The sequence below is a fragment of the Peromyscus maniculatus genome, chromosome 5, assembly GCF_049852395.1.
Source record: "Peromyscus maniculatus bairdii isolate BWxNUB_F1_BW_parent chromosome 5, HU_Pman_BW_mat_3.1, whole genome shotgun sequence".
NCBI lineage: Eukaryota > Metazoa > Chordata > Mammalia > Rodentia > Cricetidae > Peromyscus > Peromyscus maniculatus.
In genome coordinates this window covers 63,284,012-63,300,059 of record NC_134856.1, presented here as the reverse complement: position 1 = coordinate 63,300,059, position 16,048 = coordinate 63,284,012, and the positions used below count along the sequence as shown (strand labels likewise).

At 47.0% G+C, this 16,048-nt stretch overlaps 1 protein-coding gene across 4 annotated transcripts in view; it reads right to left on the bottom strand.

The window, feature by feature from the left end:
- Nrp1 (neuropilin 1) overlaps positions 1-16,048 on the bottom strand; it is a 154,843-nt gene that overhangs the window by 24,092 nt on the left and 114,703 nt on the right. For 2 of the 4 annotated variants that reach the window (XM_042277894.2, XM_076572365.1), the window contains exons 10-12: positions 11,907-12,238; positions 4,449-4,593; positions 272-376 (exon numbers count right to left, since the gene is read on the bottom strand). In XM_042277894.2, coding sequence (XP_042133828.1) covers positions 272-376; positions 4,449-4,593; positions 11,907-12,238 — 582 coding nt within the window. The remainder of the gene's footprint in view (positions 1-271; positions 377-4,448; positions 4,594-11,906; positions 12,239-16,048) is intronic. The other 2 variants (XM_076572366.1, XM_006982511.4) reach the window with 1 other exon arrangement.

Here is a 16,048-nt window from a genome sequence, read left to right as displayed (position 1 = left end):
TGGTACCGCGGGGGGTGTGGGGGGTGTGCCTGAAGATGAATTTGACACGCTCAGCTCTGAAAACAGCCGCAGCTACTAGGAGTGATTTGTTGATGTGGGTGGTGGGAGGAAACGGAGCCACCTGGGGGGTGGGAAGCCACCTGTGGGTTTCCACTCTTCAGTGGTCCTGTCAGTACCCCGCCACCCACCACTCTGAGCGACAAGCAGACACACAGAAGACCAGGACACAGACGGACAGGGCACAATGGTGGGATGAGGGTGGGCTCTGCACCTGTGAGCTGGAAGTCATCACCTGTGCCGCTGTGGCAGTTGGCCTGGTCATCGTCACACTCGTCCACTGGGTTCCCATTAGGCGTGGTTGGTCCAGCTGTAGGCGCTGAAACAAGATCCAGGTATTAACTTCCCACACTTCTGAAAAGCGTTATCAAGCTTCCGATGTGCTTGCGCAGCACACTCTAGAGGGTACTGTGGAGGCCAGGGACATGCTCTGCCTCTCTCGTGGGAAGCTAAACACCCCTGAATTTTATAACATGAATGAGGGGCTGCTGGGTTTGGGTGTTTGATCCCTACCCGCTGAGTAAATTTGGCTGCAGGGGCAGTCAAAGCATAGTTATCTATATAAACATTTCTTTCCTGCAAAGCCTCTCGAGTCTCCCAGATATTTGTTCATAACTCTGGAGTCAAGAACCCCCGCGCGAGAGAACACACCACATTCCCTTTTATTCCTGAAGTACTAAGAAGCCACACCCACGAATTCTATCATGGTCTCAGTATTGACTAGTTTTCTGTCTGTATCATTGTTTTTTCTGCACAAAGGAGCATCAGCTCGCACTTGGCATGGCGCTAGTCTTCGCTCACAGGTTGTTCTGTTTCTCTCTAAGCAGCTCTCCACCTGGGGCCCTCTGTCCCAGGCAGGTGTGTGAGCTGTCTCCTGTGGCCTGAGGTCAGCTCACCTAGTCTGGTCTCCAGTGGGATTGCATTCCACTGCTGGCTGGGCCCCCTGTACCTTGGAGTTTGTAGTTGAAAAGTAGCCAGCATTAATCAAAGACTGCTTTTGAAGTCCTTTAAATTCGGTTCAGTCCATTTTTTTCCCCCAGCCTGTTACTCATTTTTGCAATCTGTTTAATATTTTACAGTTTGGGGGATTGTATTTCACATTACAGGACAAGAGATAAGGGTCAAGTCTCTTAATGGGAGAGAACCATATGAGAGGCTGGGAATAGGTAAGGGGGGGAGGCTCCTCTCCAGCCCTGGCCAGGAGGAATGCGCCAGCTACAGTTGCTTTATTGGGAGGAACTCGACACTGTCACTGTGCTTAAGGAGTGAGCAGCATTAAGAGAAATGTAGAGGCAGAACTGAGTTTCCAGTGCTCCAAAGCCCTGAACCTAAGAATAGCTAGGAAATCACCATGAACAGATGACATTTGCTGTTTAGGCCCATCTCCTGGACTTCGTGAAACTAGTTGGTTAGTGAGTTCCTGGGATCTGCCTATCTCTGCCTTCCCAGTGGTAGGATCACAAATATATACCACCATGTAAACTTTCTTCTGGATGGATTCTGGAAATTGAACCCAGGGCCTTATTCTTGAAGGGCAAGGATTTTACCCTCTGTGCCATCTACCCAGTACTTATTACATTTTTTTTTCTTAATAGCTAGTGTTTTACACACACACATACACACTCACTCACTTACACACACGAGCACATGCACACACTCATCTGTTCACACATCCATGCACACTCCTGCCTGATGTACACACACCCCAGGCTCTATTCACTGCCATCCCTGGGTCAGCAGAACGCCTGGCCATTTGTATAGCTATTGCCCCTCAGCATGCACAGTCCTTGATAACCTGCAACTTTTAAGACTTTTAGGCTCTGCTCATTCTGTGGACGTTTCCTCATTGTTAATCGTGCGTACAAGGAGAGGCTTATTACTGGAAGTGGTCCAAGGTGGCACCTAGGTTCCATTACAAAAAGTAAGAAGTGACTCATTTTCATGCCTCAGTTTCCCAGTCTGAAAGTCTTCTGGGGATCTCCAACTGTTGTTAAAAAGGAGCTTGAGCACAAAACAGGCTAGAGAGTCCTTCAAGGCTGGACTGGACCCCATCATCTCCCCAGTAGCCCTTCAGACACTACTAAGAAGCTTGGCCCCAGTGCTCACTTGATAAAGCCTGAGAAGGGGCCTCAGGCAGAGAAGGGCTGCCCCTTGCCTCGTGCATTAAGAAGCGGTGGCATTATGTTTCCCAGATGACTTTTCTTTACCTCAGGGCAGTGCTTGTATGTCCCCTATCTTACGCTGCAGTTGAAACTGGCAAGCTGCCACATGGCTCAATGTTTGCAACCTCCCCCCATTCATCCCACCCTCTAAATCACAGTTCCGCCCAGGATCAGGGTGAAACACCTGCCTCCGGGTACCACCTCCCCTCTCCCAGAGGACCGCCCTTCTCAGAACGCTGAATGAGCACATTTCATACTCGCTCAAGGTTGCTAACTGCTTCTTTGTCATTTGCCTGATCCCTGACATTGACTGTTGGTCTGCGGTGATAGTGTCGGAAGATTAAGACTACAGATTTGGAAGCCACAAGCATGGGTAGGGTGGGAGTCACAACTTGATTTTCAATCTGTATCGAGGAGTAGCTATGAATTACTCAGCAGTGTGGTGATTGATAGCCTAAAATCCTACGGTGCATAGAGAAAGTTCTACGGCATTTAATGTGCTCAGGAATGTAATTATGTTTGGGTAGCTCAACACACACATAATTCTGAAACCTGAGGAAGGTGATATTAAAAAGCCTTCTTCACAACAACTTCGAGCATGTGCTCAGTTGATTAACATCTGGGCACCAACAGCAGCCATTCTTCTAGGTAACCCAGAGAAGGACCTCTATGGAGGAGGAAAAGCTGGTGTAAGGTTACTCATTTATACCCAGATCTAAGGCAGATGGGAATTCCATTGCATCAAGCAACAAATGGTACAATAACCAGCTCAAATCACTCAGCACCTCCGTCCCTGGTAAGATTTTGGGTCTGAAATTTGTCCTTCACGTGACCTTCATATGATAATCTGAGAAATGAGGGAATGTCCTTCAGCAGACTTCACCATAGGATCAGATACTTTATCACAGGTCAAACTTTCTTTCTTCCTAGCAGCCTAAGGAATCAATCCAAGATGTCTTGACATCCCTCTGTCAAATGGAGCAGGACAGTAGTCAATAGCAGAGACAGGAATTTGGATGGGACGGACCTATACACATACTTACTTATTATTTTGTTTATTAAAATAATTTTGACTTTGTTATTTGTGCACGTGTGATGTATGTGTGGGGGTGCAGATGATTATGTGAGCAAGTGCGTACATGTGGAGACCAGAGGTCAACTCTCATGGGTCAATTCTCTCCTCTTTGGAAGGTTCCAGGGATTGAATTTAGGTTGCCAGTCTTGCCATAGCAAAAGTGATTTTCCCTCTGGGCTGTCTAGATGACCCCTCCACCCTTGGAAGCCACCCTTGGAAGGAGTTGGCGAGGGGTTTTGAGAAGTGGACAGAGGGAGGGGCAGCACAGTGGGCCGAGGGCGCCACTGAACCTCAATGGAAGTATTTCAGAACCTCAGAGAGATGGTGGAGACAAGAAAACTGTGGGTACGCTCAAAGACCCTGGGTTATTCATTTTAAAATGGTGGCACGTATCATAATCTCAGCTAGTTGGGATGCTGAGACAGGAGGATCACAAAGTTGAGGCCAATTTAGAGTATAGTGGGACTCTCAATCTCAAAATGAATCTCAAAATGAATAAGCAATCTCAAAAATGAATAAGCAAAATGAATTTTTGTTTTGTATGTTTCACCTTGATATTTTTGTATGTGGATGTTCCTGTGTGTGGAGGTGTGCATGTGTATACATACATGTGGAAGCCAGAGGTCAGCCTTGATTTTTGTTCTGCAGATGTTATCCACCTTGGTTTTTGAGACGGGGTCTCTCGCTAGCCTGGAATGGATTTGCCTTTCTCTGCCTCTCCAGTGCTAGGAATACGAACGCGCACTACCACACCCAGCATTTTTTTTTTAAAATGTGGATTCTGAGGATTGAACTCAGGCCTTCATGTTTTGTGTGGCAAGCATTTTACCAACCAACTGAGCCATCTCCCTAACACACACACACACACACACACACACACACACACACACACACACACACACACACACACTCAAGAGAGACAATCTTCTAGACTCCAAAGAAAGAAAGCAGTACAGACAACTGAGGCAAAACTTGGATGCTCTGTGGCATGGGGTGTGTGTGTGTGTGCCAGATCTCACTGGCTGCCAGGTGTGGAGCTACCGTTCACTCGGGGGAGAGGGTGGCAGCTTTACCTCAGCACCTCAGAGGCAGAGATGTGTGAGGATGTAAATAGAAAGGGAGGGAGGAGAAGGGGCCCTGGGAACTATAGTCACCTTCCACTTCACAGCCCAGAAGCTCCATCCTGAGGCCAAGCCCGCTGTGTGTGGCTCTCTCAGGGTAGATCCTGATGAAGCGCGTGGAGAGAGGAGAGAACGTCCGCAGCTCGGGGGTGTCGTAGTTGTTGTTGCCTTCGAAAGACTGTGAAGCAAAAAGAGCTGGTTATTAAGAGAAAAAGTAATAAGAACTGGGTAGGTAGCGCAGCGGGTCAAATCCATGCCTTTCAAGAATACGGCCCTGGGTTCAATGCCCAGAATCCATGAAAAAGGAGGCTGGGTATGGTGCTATGCATTTGTGATCCTGCCACTGGGGAGGCAGAGACGGGCAGATCCCTGGAACTTGCTAACCAGTCAGCCTTGTCTAAATGGTTAGCCCAGGTCAGTGAGAGACTTGTGTCAAAACACAAGGTGAGAAGTGCCTGAGGAATGACACCTGTGGGTGTCCTCTGGCCTCCACCTTCATGAACATCCTTGCACATAAACCACACACACACACACATGTACACACACACACACACACACACACACACACACACACACACACGGTCACTTGGTTTTCTCCTTGTATAGGACAGTGGAAACTCTTACTGTCTAAAAGGTCAGTATGAACTGAGTATGAACTAAACAGAGTAGAAAGGTTAACAGAAGGAAGGACCACATTAAGAATATCCTCAGAGCCTTGAAGAAAAGCAAATTCCTGAGTACCCAGTAAGCTCTGGAAATGCCTATCTCTCTTTCTAGAGAAAGGCGAGAGACTGCAAGCAGTGTAGGGGGCAGATGATGATTTATGGGTCCCAGAAGGTAAGACCTGTGCCCATTATGTCTAGGTGGGGGTCTGACCCCAGCCTTCCCTGCTGTGACATGGCCTTCATCCTTTCCTGTTTGATGACATTCCTCGGACAGGCCCCAGAGGACCTTTGTTAGGAGGTGAAGGAAGCTCAGAGAGAACTGTACCTGCATTTTCTGGACCCTACAGACCCTAAGCCAGAAATTCCAAGGGGGCGCATTTGGGAGTGGCATTTTCTGAACCCCCTTAACTTGATTCAAGTCTCTCTGTGTGTGTGTCTGTCTGTCTGTCCGTCTGTCTATCTTTCTCTCTGTGTGTGTTACACATGCATGTGTGATATACATGAGTGTGCCCAAGCCTGTGCAGGTCAGAATTCAATGCTGGATGTCTTCCTTAATCGCTCTCCACATTATTTTTTGAGAGAGTCTCTAGCTGAATCTGGAACTCACCAACTGGCTAGGCTGGCTAGCTGGTGATCCAGGGGATCCACCTGTCTCCACTTGCCAGCTGCCATGATGACTGAGTACATGGATGGGGGGGGGATGTAACTTGGGTCTTGCTTGCACAGTGAGCACTTTACAAATGCAACCATCTCCCCAGGCCCCCTGCATCGGGACTCTTGGTAGGACATAGAAGTGGGGACTGAACCTATTCCTTTAGAAATGCTTCCATAAGTGAGAAAAGGAAAAACAAACGTGGTCTAAGAACTGACCAGCGTCATTTCTCAGGAGCCTTAAAGCACACACTGTTGCTCCAGAAGCTGAAGATTTAATGGGAGGCTTTGAAATGATCCTCCCATCTGCCTTGCAGATGTGGCTCCGTATCACTTATTTAAGGTGGAGGAAGATAACGCAGGAAGAGAACTAGCCACCTCATGGAGTTTATAGTAGATACAGAATTTCAGTAAAGACTGCAGTTACTGGTTCTTAGATGAGAGGCTCCTGTTTTTGCTCAAACTTGGTCCTCTTGAAGAGGGTGAATTAAATCCCTGAAAAAGGAAGAATTAATTTCCTTTTGTGATGCTTGGGTTGGAAACAAGGCCTCCTGTGTATTAGGGAAGTGCTCTACCCCTAATCTATACTCTCAGCTCAGCAATAGTTTAATGGAGTCCAAATGCCATATTTCAAGACCTTAGCTTAAACCAATGAATGGAAAGCTCTTGCTTAAGGAGTATTACCAGCTAAGGTACTTACAGACCAAAAGTCTTCTTACCTCAATGGTCAACAGCAACCCTGGTTACTAGGGACATTCAGGTGGTCTGAACTACCACCAGTATGCATTGGTTCTCCCATCCCGTGTGTGTGTGTGTGTGTGTGTGTGTGTGTGTGTGTGTGTGTGTGTGTGTGTGTTATGGAGGCCACAGGGCAACTTCAGGTATTATTCCCTCAGGCATTCTCTACTTTTTTGCTTTGTTTTTTAACAACGTCTGTTAGGGTATACTGATTAGCACCCTAATAGCACCTCTGTCTGGTCAGAGTCCTTAAGGATCCATTTGCCTCTGCCTGCCCCCCCCCCCCCCCCAAGTGCTAGGACTGCAAGCAAACTCTACCACAACCGACTTTTTCATGCGGGTCGATCAAATTCAGGTCCTCAAGCTTGCGAGGTAAACACTTTACCTCCCCAGTCATCTCTAGAGTCCTTTACACATCTTTTCTAGATGAGGAAACGGGTCACAGAGTAGTCAAGGAGTTTGCGGAGGCAGGATGCAAACCGTGGCTGACTGACTGGCACTCTTAGCCACACCACTCCAGGGCTCTGACTCTCAAAGATCAAGTAGCACAGTCTCCTCACTTTATTTTTGCTTTTGAGGAAAGAGGGTCTTTCTGTGGTACCCAGGACTGACTACAGTTCCTGAGCTGATGTGATTCTCCTGCCTTGGCCTCCTGTATAGCTGAGATGTCTTCCGCACGCACCAAGCTTCTGGTCTCTTCACTAGGAGGGAAGAACACCCAGGAAACACATTTGTATTCACTGATGTGCCTTTAACTTGATGCAAACTGGCAGCCAGATGGAGTGGCCACCCCAGCCCTGCCAGGCAGAGTGGGAGCACACTGAATGGGCTCAGCATCCTAACACAGCAGAGGATGTGAGGATCCCAGGGAGAACATGCCATGGCTACAGGAAGCATGTAGGAAGAGACAGACAGACAACCAAGGGCTCTGGGGTCTTGAAGTTAATTAATTAGCCTTTATAACTCAGAAAATCCAGTAGCAATCTAACATACTAACACTAGAGCTTAATTCATCAATTTCCTTTTTTAAGAAATACGTTTGCTATCAAGGTCCTGACTCTTGATAGATCCACAAGCACTGTGAGTAATTGAGAATCTGACATACAGCATTGTTAGGCCCAATTAAGCTGTTGTCAGCAAGACGCTAATTGTAACGAAAACACCATTACTACACACACAAGTCCTGTCTACACTGATGAGGCTGGGAAGAACATCAGAGGAAGCACTGTTATCGTTGGAATTCTGGGACCCTTTCCCCACTTCAGCTTGAACAAAGAATGAACACAATGTGAATCTTTATGAAAGCTGTCAGTGGTGAGCTGGGAAAACACCAGCCGTGAAAGCCGCATGGGCTCGGGTGAACTCAGACAGCAGAGGCTGGCTTAGGAATTAGCGCAGGGCTCCACAAACCATTGTTCTTTAGAACCTGAGGTCTTTGGCTCCCTCTAGTCCTGAAAAGTCTAGTTAATCTAGACCCTGACATGTAACCATCCTGGCAAGAAGGAAGTTAAAAGAGAGACAATCATGCCCTCACCTTGACTTTTATACTACAGAAAAAATGATGAATCCCAAAGAATTAGAATTTCCCTAGTAAATTCTGGGCAAAGGAAAAGGCTGAGACAGTGAGAGCTTGTCCCTCAGGAAGAGATTTCACACAGTTCTGAGGACTTGTCAGACCACCTTGCAGCAGAGATGGGAGCTGAGACAAGGGTGGATCAGTGATGGGTGAGACCAGCACTACTTAGTTATGCACACCTCTAGCCCTCTATTTAAACCTAAGCCTCATGCCCAGGACCTGGAAGATAAACTTGGGGCCATGGATACCCCCTTTGCTCATCTCCTCAATGGGGCCACATTGGATAGATAAGTCCCCTTTCTCGGCTTTTCTCCTGGTATTTGTGATGGCTAAAGAGTAGCCTGTTGGGCTGCAAGGGCCAGGCTCTGACCATAACCACTCTGGTAGAAGATAGACCTTGCCAATTATACGTTTGTGGGTGGGGGTGAGGGAAGGGCATAAAGGAGATTAATTCACAAAAGCATTGTCTTATCCTACAAATATCCGCATTTCACTTTTACCTGAATGATGGCTGGCATCCTCGGCAGGCAGCCAGCATTTGGACCATTAAGTAGAATACGTTTCAAATACCTTTATATAATTTGAAAATGTAGGCTGTCTGAAATGGAAGATTTTTACCAATTTCCATCTCTACTTTAGTAATATTATTTCAGGGGAAGAGCATGCTAAGAATCAGAGATTAGGCTCAGTCTAAGTGGTCTAGAAGTCTCCATGGTTTCAGGTATCATAGGAGGATGACAGTGACGAGCATTTCAGGGCTAAATCCCAATGTATTCATCCAGTCTCCAGCAGGGGACTGTTAACGTTGAAACACACGCGTCAGCTTCGTGTGCTACTCTATACTGGGTTTGCTGCAACAGGCTGACAGCTTCAGGCTCCACTGCCGTGAGGGCTAGATGACAGGAAGCATATGATGCCTCCTATCAGACACATATGGCGACTTGTTTGCTCTCTCAGAGCCTCGTGTGAAGAACGTGTCACAACAACACACCCTGCATCGGCAGCAGCGGGGGTTGATTTGCTGCCTGCTCGAGTTCCGGGATGAAGTCATGGTCCATTCCACTCTTTGAAGTCGGTGTACAGGGACTTCAGTTTTGGGTGGGTGTCCCTCTCCCTTTTCCCAAGTCCAGAAAGGGTGGACATAAAAAGGACAAGTGGACTTGGGAGATAGTCCAGTTGGTAAGGACTGAGTTTGATTTCCAGAGCCCAAGTAAAAAGAAACTGGGAGTGGTGTCACACACCTGCAACCCTAGTGCTGGGGAGACCAAGATGGGAGATTTCCTGGGGCTCCCTGGGCCGTAAGCCTAGCCTAGCTGGTAAGTCCCAGGTCTGAGAGAGACCGTGTCTCAAAACACAAGGTGGATCGCGTCTGAGGAATGATGGATAAAGTGCCCTCCAGCTTCCACATGCTTGTGCACATAAGTGCATGACACACCCAGGGACAGTTACACAAAGAAACATGCACACACACACACACACACACACACACACACACACACACACATACTAAAAGAGTTAAGTAAAAAAGACACGAGATAGAAGGAAGGTTATGAGCTGGGGCTGTAGGTCAACTAATTGGTTGAGTGCTTGCCCAACACGAACTGGACCCAGGGTTTCATTCTTCAGTACTATATACATGAAGTATAATAGTGCATGCCTGTGATCCTAGTAGGAGAATTAGAAAGTTAAGGACATCATCAGCTGCCTAGTGAGTTGGGAGCCAGCCACAGTGGGAGCCTCCATGAGACCCTGTCTCCGAAAAGAAAGAATGTAGCCACACATAATGCTGAAATGCTTTAGAAACCACAAGTCAATTCAGAGAGGGATGAGAGACAGTTTTACACGGTACTCAGCCAGAACATTGGTTTTGCCAGTGGCCGGCAGCTCCATCACTGACCTGCAGCCTTTGGGGGAACAGGGTCTTACCCTCAAAGCCACATATCTGGAGGGAGGAAAGCTAGCAGCAGGAGCAGGATTGCTTCCTATCTGCAAGGCCTTGCCACCCTGTTTGGAAAGGGAAAGAGGATGTCCCAGCCAATGAGCTGCGGTCTTCACCCATGGGGGAAACAGCTTTGGGTGGGTAGAGTTAGAAAGACCTAGAACAAAGGCCAAATGTGTTGGTGTGAGAAATGTCCACAGAGTATGTGAAAACCTGGGGGTGGGTCCTCATTTTCATTCCAAATCCACTTAGGGCCACCCAAGTACACTCCTGGGACCCATTCCAACTTGGTGTGGTCTGCTCAGGAAGTGTAAATAAATATAGCCAGAACCCTGAGTAAAACCTAGTGGCTGAAGCATATCTTTTGGGTTTGAATGCTGGGATATTTTAATATTGAGATTGCCTCCTCGTTTCATTAGATTAGCAGGAGGTGACTGAGTTTTAAGAGGTTCCAAACGCATAAGAATATATCTAAGCATTATCCATGATAGCTAAAAGATGGAGACAGCCCAAGGGTCCCTCAGTAGTGAATGTATAAATTAATGTGGCTTTTCACATGGCAGAACACTATTCTGCTCTTAAAAGGAAGGAAATTGGGACCCACACGACTTCAATGTTACACTAAGTGAAATAAACTAGCCATGAAGCAAGGAATACTGTACTATGACAGGCTTACAGGAGGCTCCTGAGTAGTCAGACCCGGGGCGGGAGGCAGGAAGATGATGGGTTAGGACTGATTGAGGGGAAGTGGAGAGGGATTCCTGATGGGCCCAGCATCTCAGCTTCACAAGCCTAAAGTTCTGGAGCAGAGCTGGCCATAGATATGGATTTACATGACACTGTCATGCTGTGTGCTTACAAAGATTCAGATGGTAAATTCTATGCATATTTTATGACAACTGAATATATGTTTGCGTTTTATTTTTGGTGTAGTCTCATTCTATAGTCCACACTGGCCTGGAACTCACTATGTCCCCAGGCTGGTCTCACAGAGATTCTTCTGCTTCTGCCTCCTGAGTACTGGGATTACATACATCCCCAGCTCAACAATGGAAACTTTAAACAGTGCGGGGAAATGTGGCTCAGTGAAGAGTATGTTCTTTGCATACACGCTCTCCAGTACCGTGAACAAACAAACTGACAAACAAATGCTTCGGGGAGCAGATCTAACTAAAGCACTTGCTCTGCAGTCATGAGGACCTGAGACTAGTCCTCCAGCGCCCAAGCAAAAGCCAGATTAGGCATCTTGAATTTGTCACCCCCATGCTGGAGAGGTGGAGTCAGGTAGACCCCAGGAGCTTACTGACAAGCCAACCTGGCCAAACCTGTGCTTCCCTGGGAAGGCCTTGACTTCTGCCAGGATGTGAAAAGGGGCCTGGACCATAGCTCAGTTGGTAAGGCGCTGCCATGCAAACATAAGGACCTGAGTTTGATCCCCAGAACCCATGGGAAAAGTTGGGTATAGTGGTGCATGCTTGTAATCCTGGGCTTGGGAGGTGGAGGTTTTGGGGATTGCTGGGACTTATGGCCAAGTAGCCTAGACCCTGTCTCAAAAAACAAGGTGGCTAGCTCCTGAGGAACCACATTCAAGGTTGACTTCTGGCCTCCACACTCACGTGTGCGGTGCTTTAGGCATGCGTGAATGGATGTGTGTGCACAACCATACATGGGCACATGCATACACACATACACACACACACACACACATGCACAGACACACACACACAGAGACAGACAGGCAGACAAACAGACAGACAGACAGACAGACACACACACACACACACAACCAAACCACCACAAAAATCCCAGGACATGAAGAAATGACTCTTTACTTCTATCATGGGCTGGAGAAGTGACTTCCTGGTGAGCCAGCAGGCAGGCAGTGTCCCCAGACAGTGGCTGTCCCCTACCCCAGGCCTCACCTTGGCCTTGCGCTTGCTGTCATCCATGATGGTTTTCCAGTCGGAGCCGTTGTTACTATAGGCGATCTTGAACTTCTTCATGAACACCTTGTTCTCTCGGTGCTTCCCACCCTGAATGATGACACCCCTCACTATCTTCTCATCCCCCAAGTCCACTTGGAGCCACTCATTGGTGTACGGGTGGGGTGAGGGCGGCAGGGCCCAGCCAGAGCGACTGGTCACCAGGCGGATGTTTTCTGGCATCCAGTTTCTGTCTCCTTGGTTGGATGCTGTAATCTGGGAGTCTGAAATAAGTCCAGACACCATGCCCAGCATTCCAGAGCAAGGGTAATCTAGAGGTGGGGAGAATAGACGAGGTGAGGTTATTTCCTGAGAGACACCAAGCTCAGAAAGAACACATAAGCTTGTATCCATCTACATGAAATCCCCAGTCTCTAAGTGTACATTAGAGAGCCTTCCCTCCTGCAGATTTCTTCTCTACTTGTATCCTCTCCTCAGACTTACATTCCTGTGAAGGAGATCTTCACCCAGAGCATCACTTCCACCCCTGCCCTTCCGCCTTTTCAGGTCTCCTAAGTTTAATGTCAAGCTAAGGTTCCATGCTCTTTTGTTCCTAGAAGTTGCTCCAGTTTCAGGAAGTGCTGCCTACCGGTCCCAGTTTATGGTGGGTTGGAGATACTTAAAGAAATATATCCCCCAAACAAGAAACTGCTGAAGCAACAAAGGAAGAGCCTGGCTTAGCATGAAGGAGGCACATGAGGTCCAGGGAGCCCCATGCTCAAGGACAAGGACGGTGCCATTTTATCCTTTCCATTAACTGTCTTCAGGATCTATTTATTTTTAGTTTTTTTATTTTTATTTTTTGTTTTTTTGAGACAGGGTTTCTCTGTGTAACTTTGCGCCTTTCCTGAAACTCACTTGATAGCCTAGGCTGGCCTTGAACTCACAGAGATCGGCCTGGCTCTGCCTCCCAAGGGCTGGGATTAAAGGCGTGCGCCGCCACCGCCTGGTCTATTTTTTTTTTTTTTTTAAATGATAAGGTCTAATGTAGGCTTGAAATGAGTAGCTGAGATGAAAGATGACCTTGAACTTCTGATCTTCCTGCCTGCACCACTTGAATGCTGGGATGACAGGTATGTTCAATGCATGTGCTCTTATGGATTGAACCAGAGCTCGGTGCACGGTAGGCAAGCACACTGCTAACTGAGCTACATTATCAATGCCCTCCCCCCCCTTTTTTTGAGACAGGGCCTCATTGTGTAACTCTGGCCAGCTTGGAATTTACAGAGGTTCGCCTGGATCTGCCTTTTGAGATGAAAATCGACCTGTGCCTGTGTGGCGGCCCCAGGATATCCTCTGCTGTCACTCCACAAGTGACTCTTGAACTTGACACTAAAGCTCGCCTCTGTCCTATCTCTCTATTATTTCAAGGAAAAGAGCAATATTTTCTATCTAGGTCTTAAGAATCACATCCTGGGTGTTGGGGAGTTAGCTCAGTTAGATCTCCGATTTCCATGTTTTTCACATGGCAGCTGACACTTGTAACCCAGCACTGGGGAGGCGGAGACAGGCAGATCCCTGAGCCTCACTGGCCAGCCAGCCTCGATGAATTGGTGAGCTCCCAATCTCAGTAAGAGACTGTCTCAGAAACAAAGAAACAAACACATACGTGTGGGCTGCACTTGTGGACTGCCAACAGAGTTTGCCTGGGGCCTTCACACATCTGCATGTGCTCTCCCCACATGCACACCTTCCGTGAACTCAAACACCCCATGAATCCGTGAGACACACACGAATCTCATTTTGGTTTCATATCAGCTGTCCAATATATCCAGTTACTGACAATATATGCTAGTTACCAATTCTCCCCTCACATCCCATGGACGGATTTCCTATCGCTGCTTTTGGTCAAGACCTTCAGCCTCCTCTCTCATGATCTCAGAGACACAGCCCATGTGAACATCAAGATGCAGCTCAAGAGTTATGGAAACTTGAACCATCTTGGGAGGACTCCCCCTCTGGGCATGTGATGGCCCAGGCAGGAAGGGGCTCCAAGCCGGGACAGAGCCGTGCTGTGGATGGGATTACAAGTCCTGTAATCACAGATAGACTGAAAAAGCCCCAAGAGCAATGAAGTACGTATGGACCTCTTCACATCTTCAATAGCAGATTGAGTTTCTAAGCAACAGGCGAGTATCCATCATTGATTGACTGATTGGTTGCTTAATAAATAACTGACATCAGTTATCCTCCTTGCAAAATCATGCAGCTCAATTAGGGACAGACAGGAGCGACAACCTCTTTTCCTTTGAAACAATTCCATTCGACATACTGTGATAAATTGCAATCTCAAAGTTTAACCGTTCTAAGTGATTCCAGTGAGGCTCCCGTGTTGACCTTAAGCATAAGCCAGTCAGCACGTCTCCTCACAAAGTTGTACAGTTCTGATGCTGCAGTTTCATTCACACACTTGCAAGCACGGCCTTGAACATCACACATCCCAGCTCCTCACTTGTACATTCACTGATACTAGAGAAGACGCACTTCCTCCCTGGGTGGAGGTGGGGCTTTCTCCCATTCATTCTCTCTGCTAGACCTTCCTGTCAACTTGCTCTTCCCACCATTTATTTAATCTGTGGGAAATATTGACTCATCTTCAAATATTATTTAACTTAGTCAATATTTCCAGTCTGAAATTGGATAGGGTTTTCTTTTTCTGGGATGCCTTATGATACTTGATGTGTATTTTTCTTATATTGACAATCTTTTGGATAACTACTTTTTGCTAGCTCAAGTTTTTATGTTCTCTCCTTTTTTTATTTCCCTTCCTTTCTATTTTTTTTTTTTTTTTTTTTTTTTTTTTTTTTTTTTTTTTTTTTTGGACAAGATCTCATGTCCCAGGCTGGCCTGAATTCACTATGTAGCTGAGCATGACCGTGAACTCCAGACTCTTCTGCCCCTGCCTAAGTACTGGGGTTTCAAGTGTGCACTGCCTGGCGGCCTCTACAATGCTGGGTTCAGAGCACAGGGATTCCTATGTGATGGGCAAACATACCAACAACTGAGTCACATACCAAAGCCGGATCTTAATTTTATTGAGGGTATGAAACAAATCATATTTTTCTGTTTTCTAAGCCTTGCTGAGTCTGTTTTCGTACACTGTCATCCTCAACAAATACTTGCTGAATGAATCAACATATTACAACAGTCAGAAGCAGCTGTCGTTTCTCAGGATGCCTTCCTGTAACTCAGCCTGGCTATTTGCTCTGGGTGGGATCTGGAAACCAAGAATAAACTAATGGGGATTTAAAAAAAAAAAAAGATTTGCAAAACCCGTTTTACTGAAGAACTATGAAACTCATGTTAAAAATAGAAGTCCCATTTCTTGGCTACAGTGGTCATACCTGCCTGACTTTCAACCAGCTTCCTTATAAAGGTGATGCACAGCTGGCAGAGGGAGCCAGATGCCAGCCTTTTACAACAACACCAATTAACTTGGACGCCATGAGCGGAGCAGCCTCCACTAGCTGAACGCCCTTTCTCTTACAGAGCTTCTGGGCTGTTTCTTTCCCACATCTGGTGATACCCAGCCCACACTACCCCAGCAGTCAGAGTGTTCAGCCAGTCCCCACCACGTCTCTGTGAACGTCCCTTCTGAAAAACAGCAAAGAGAACCTTGATTTGACCTTGACTGAAAACCATAAGACTTACACTACGCATGTGTGGGCATGTGTCTGAGGGACAAAGGACATCCTCCCATACTTTCCATGATGTTTTTTGAGACAAGGTCTCTCATTGGCCTGGAGGTAGCCAGTTAGGCCAGACTGTCTGGTCAGCAAGCAGCAGGGAACTTCTTCACCATTCCAGCTCTGGATTATAATGCTACTGTGCATGGCTTTTTATGTGGGTTCTGGGGTTTGAACTCAGCTCCTCATGCTTGCAAGGTAAATGCTTTACTGATGGAGCTATTTCCTCAGCCTAGCCCGTAACTCACTTTTAACGATGATGAGGAAGAAATCATATTAGCAATTATTTCAAGGTTTGAATGGGATGCTAGTTTATAGCAGGGTTACCTTGGCAGGCAGATTTAGATGCACGTGTACCCATGTTGTTAGATTTAATAAGCAAATAAACAACGGAAC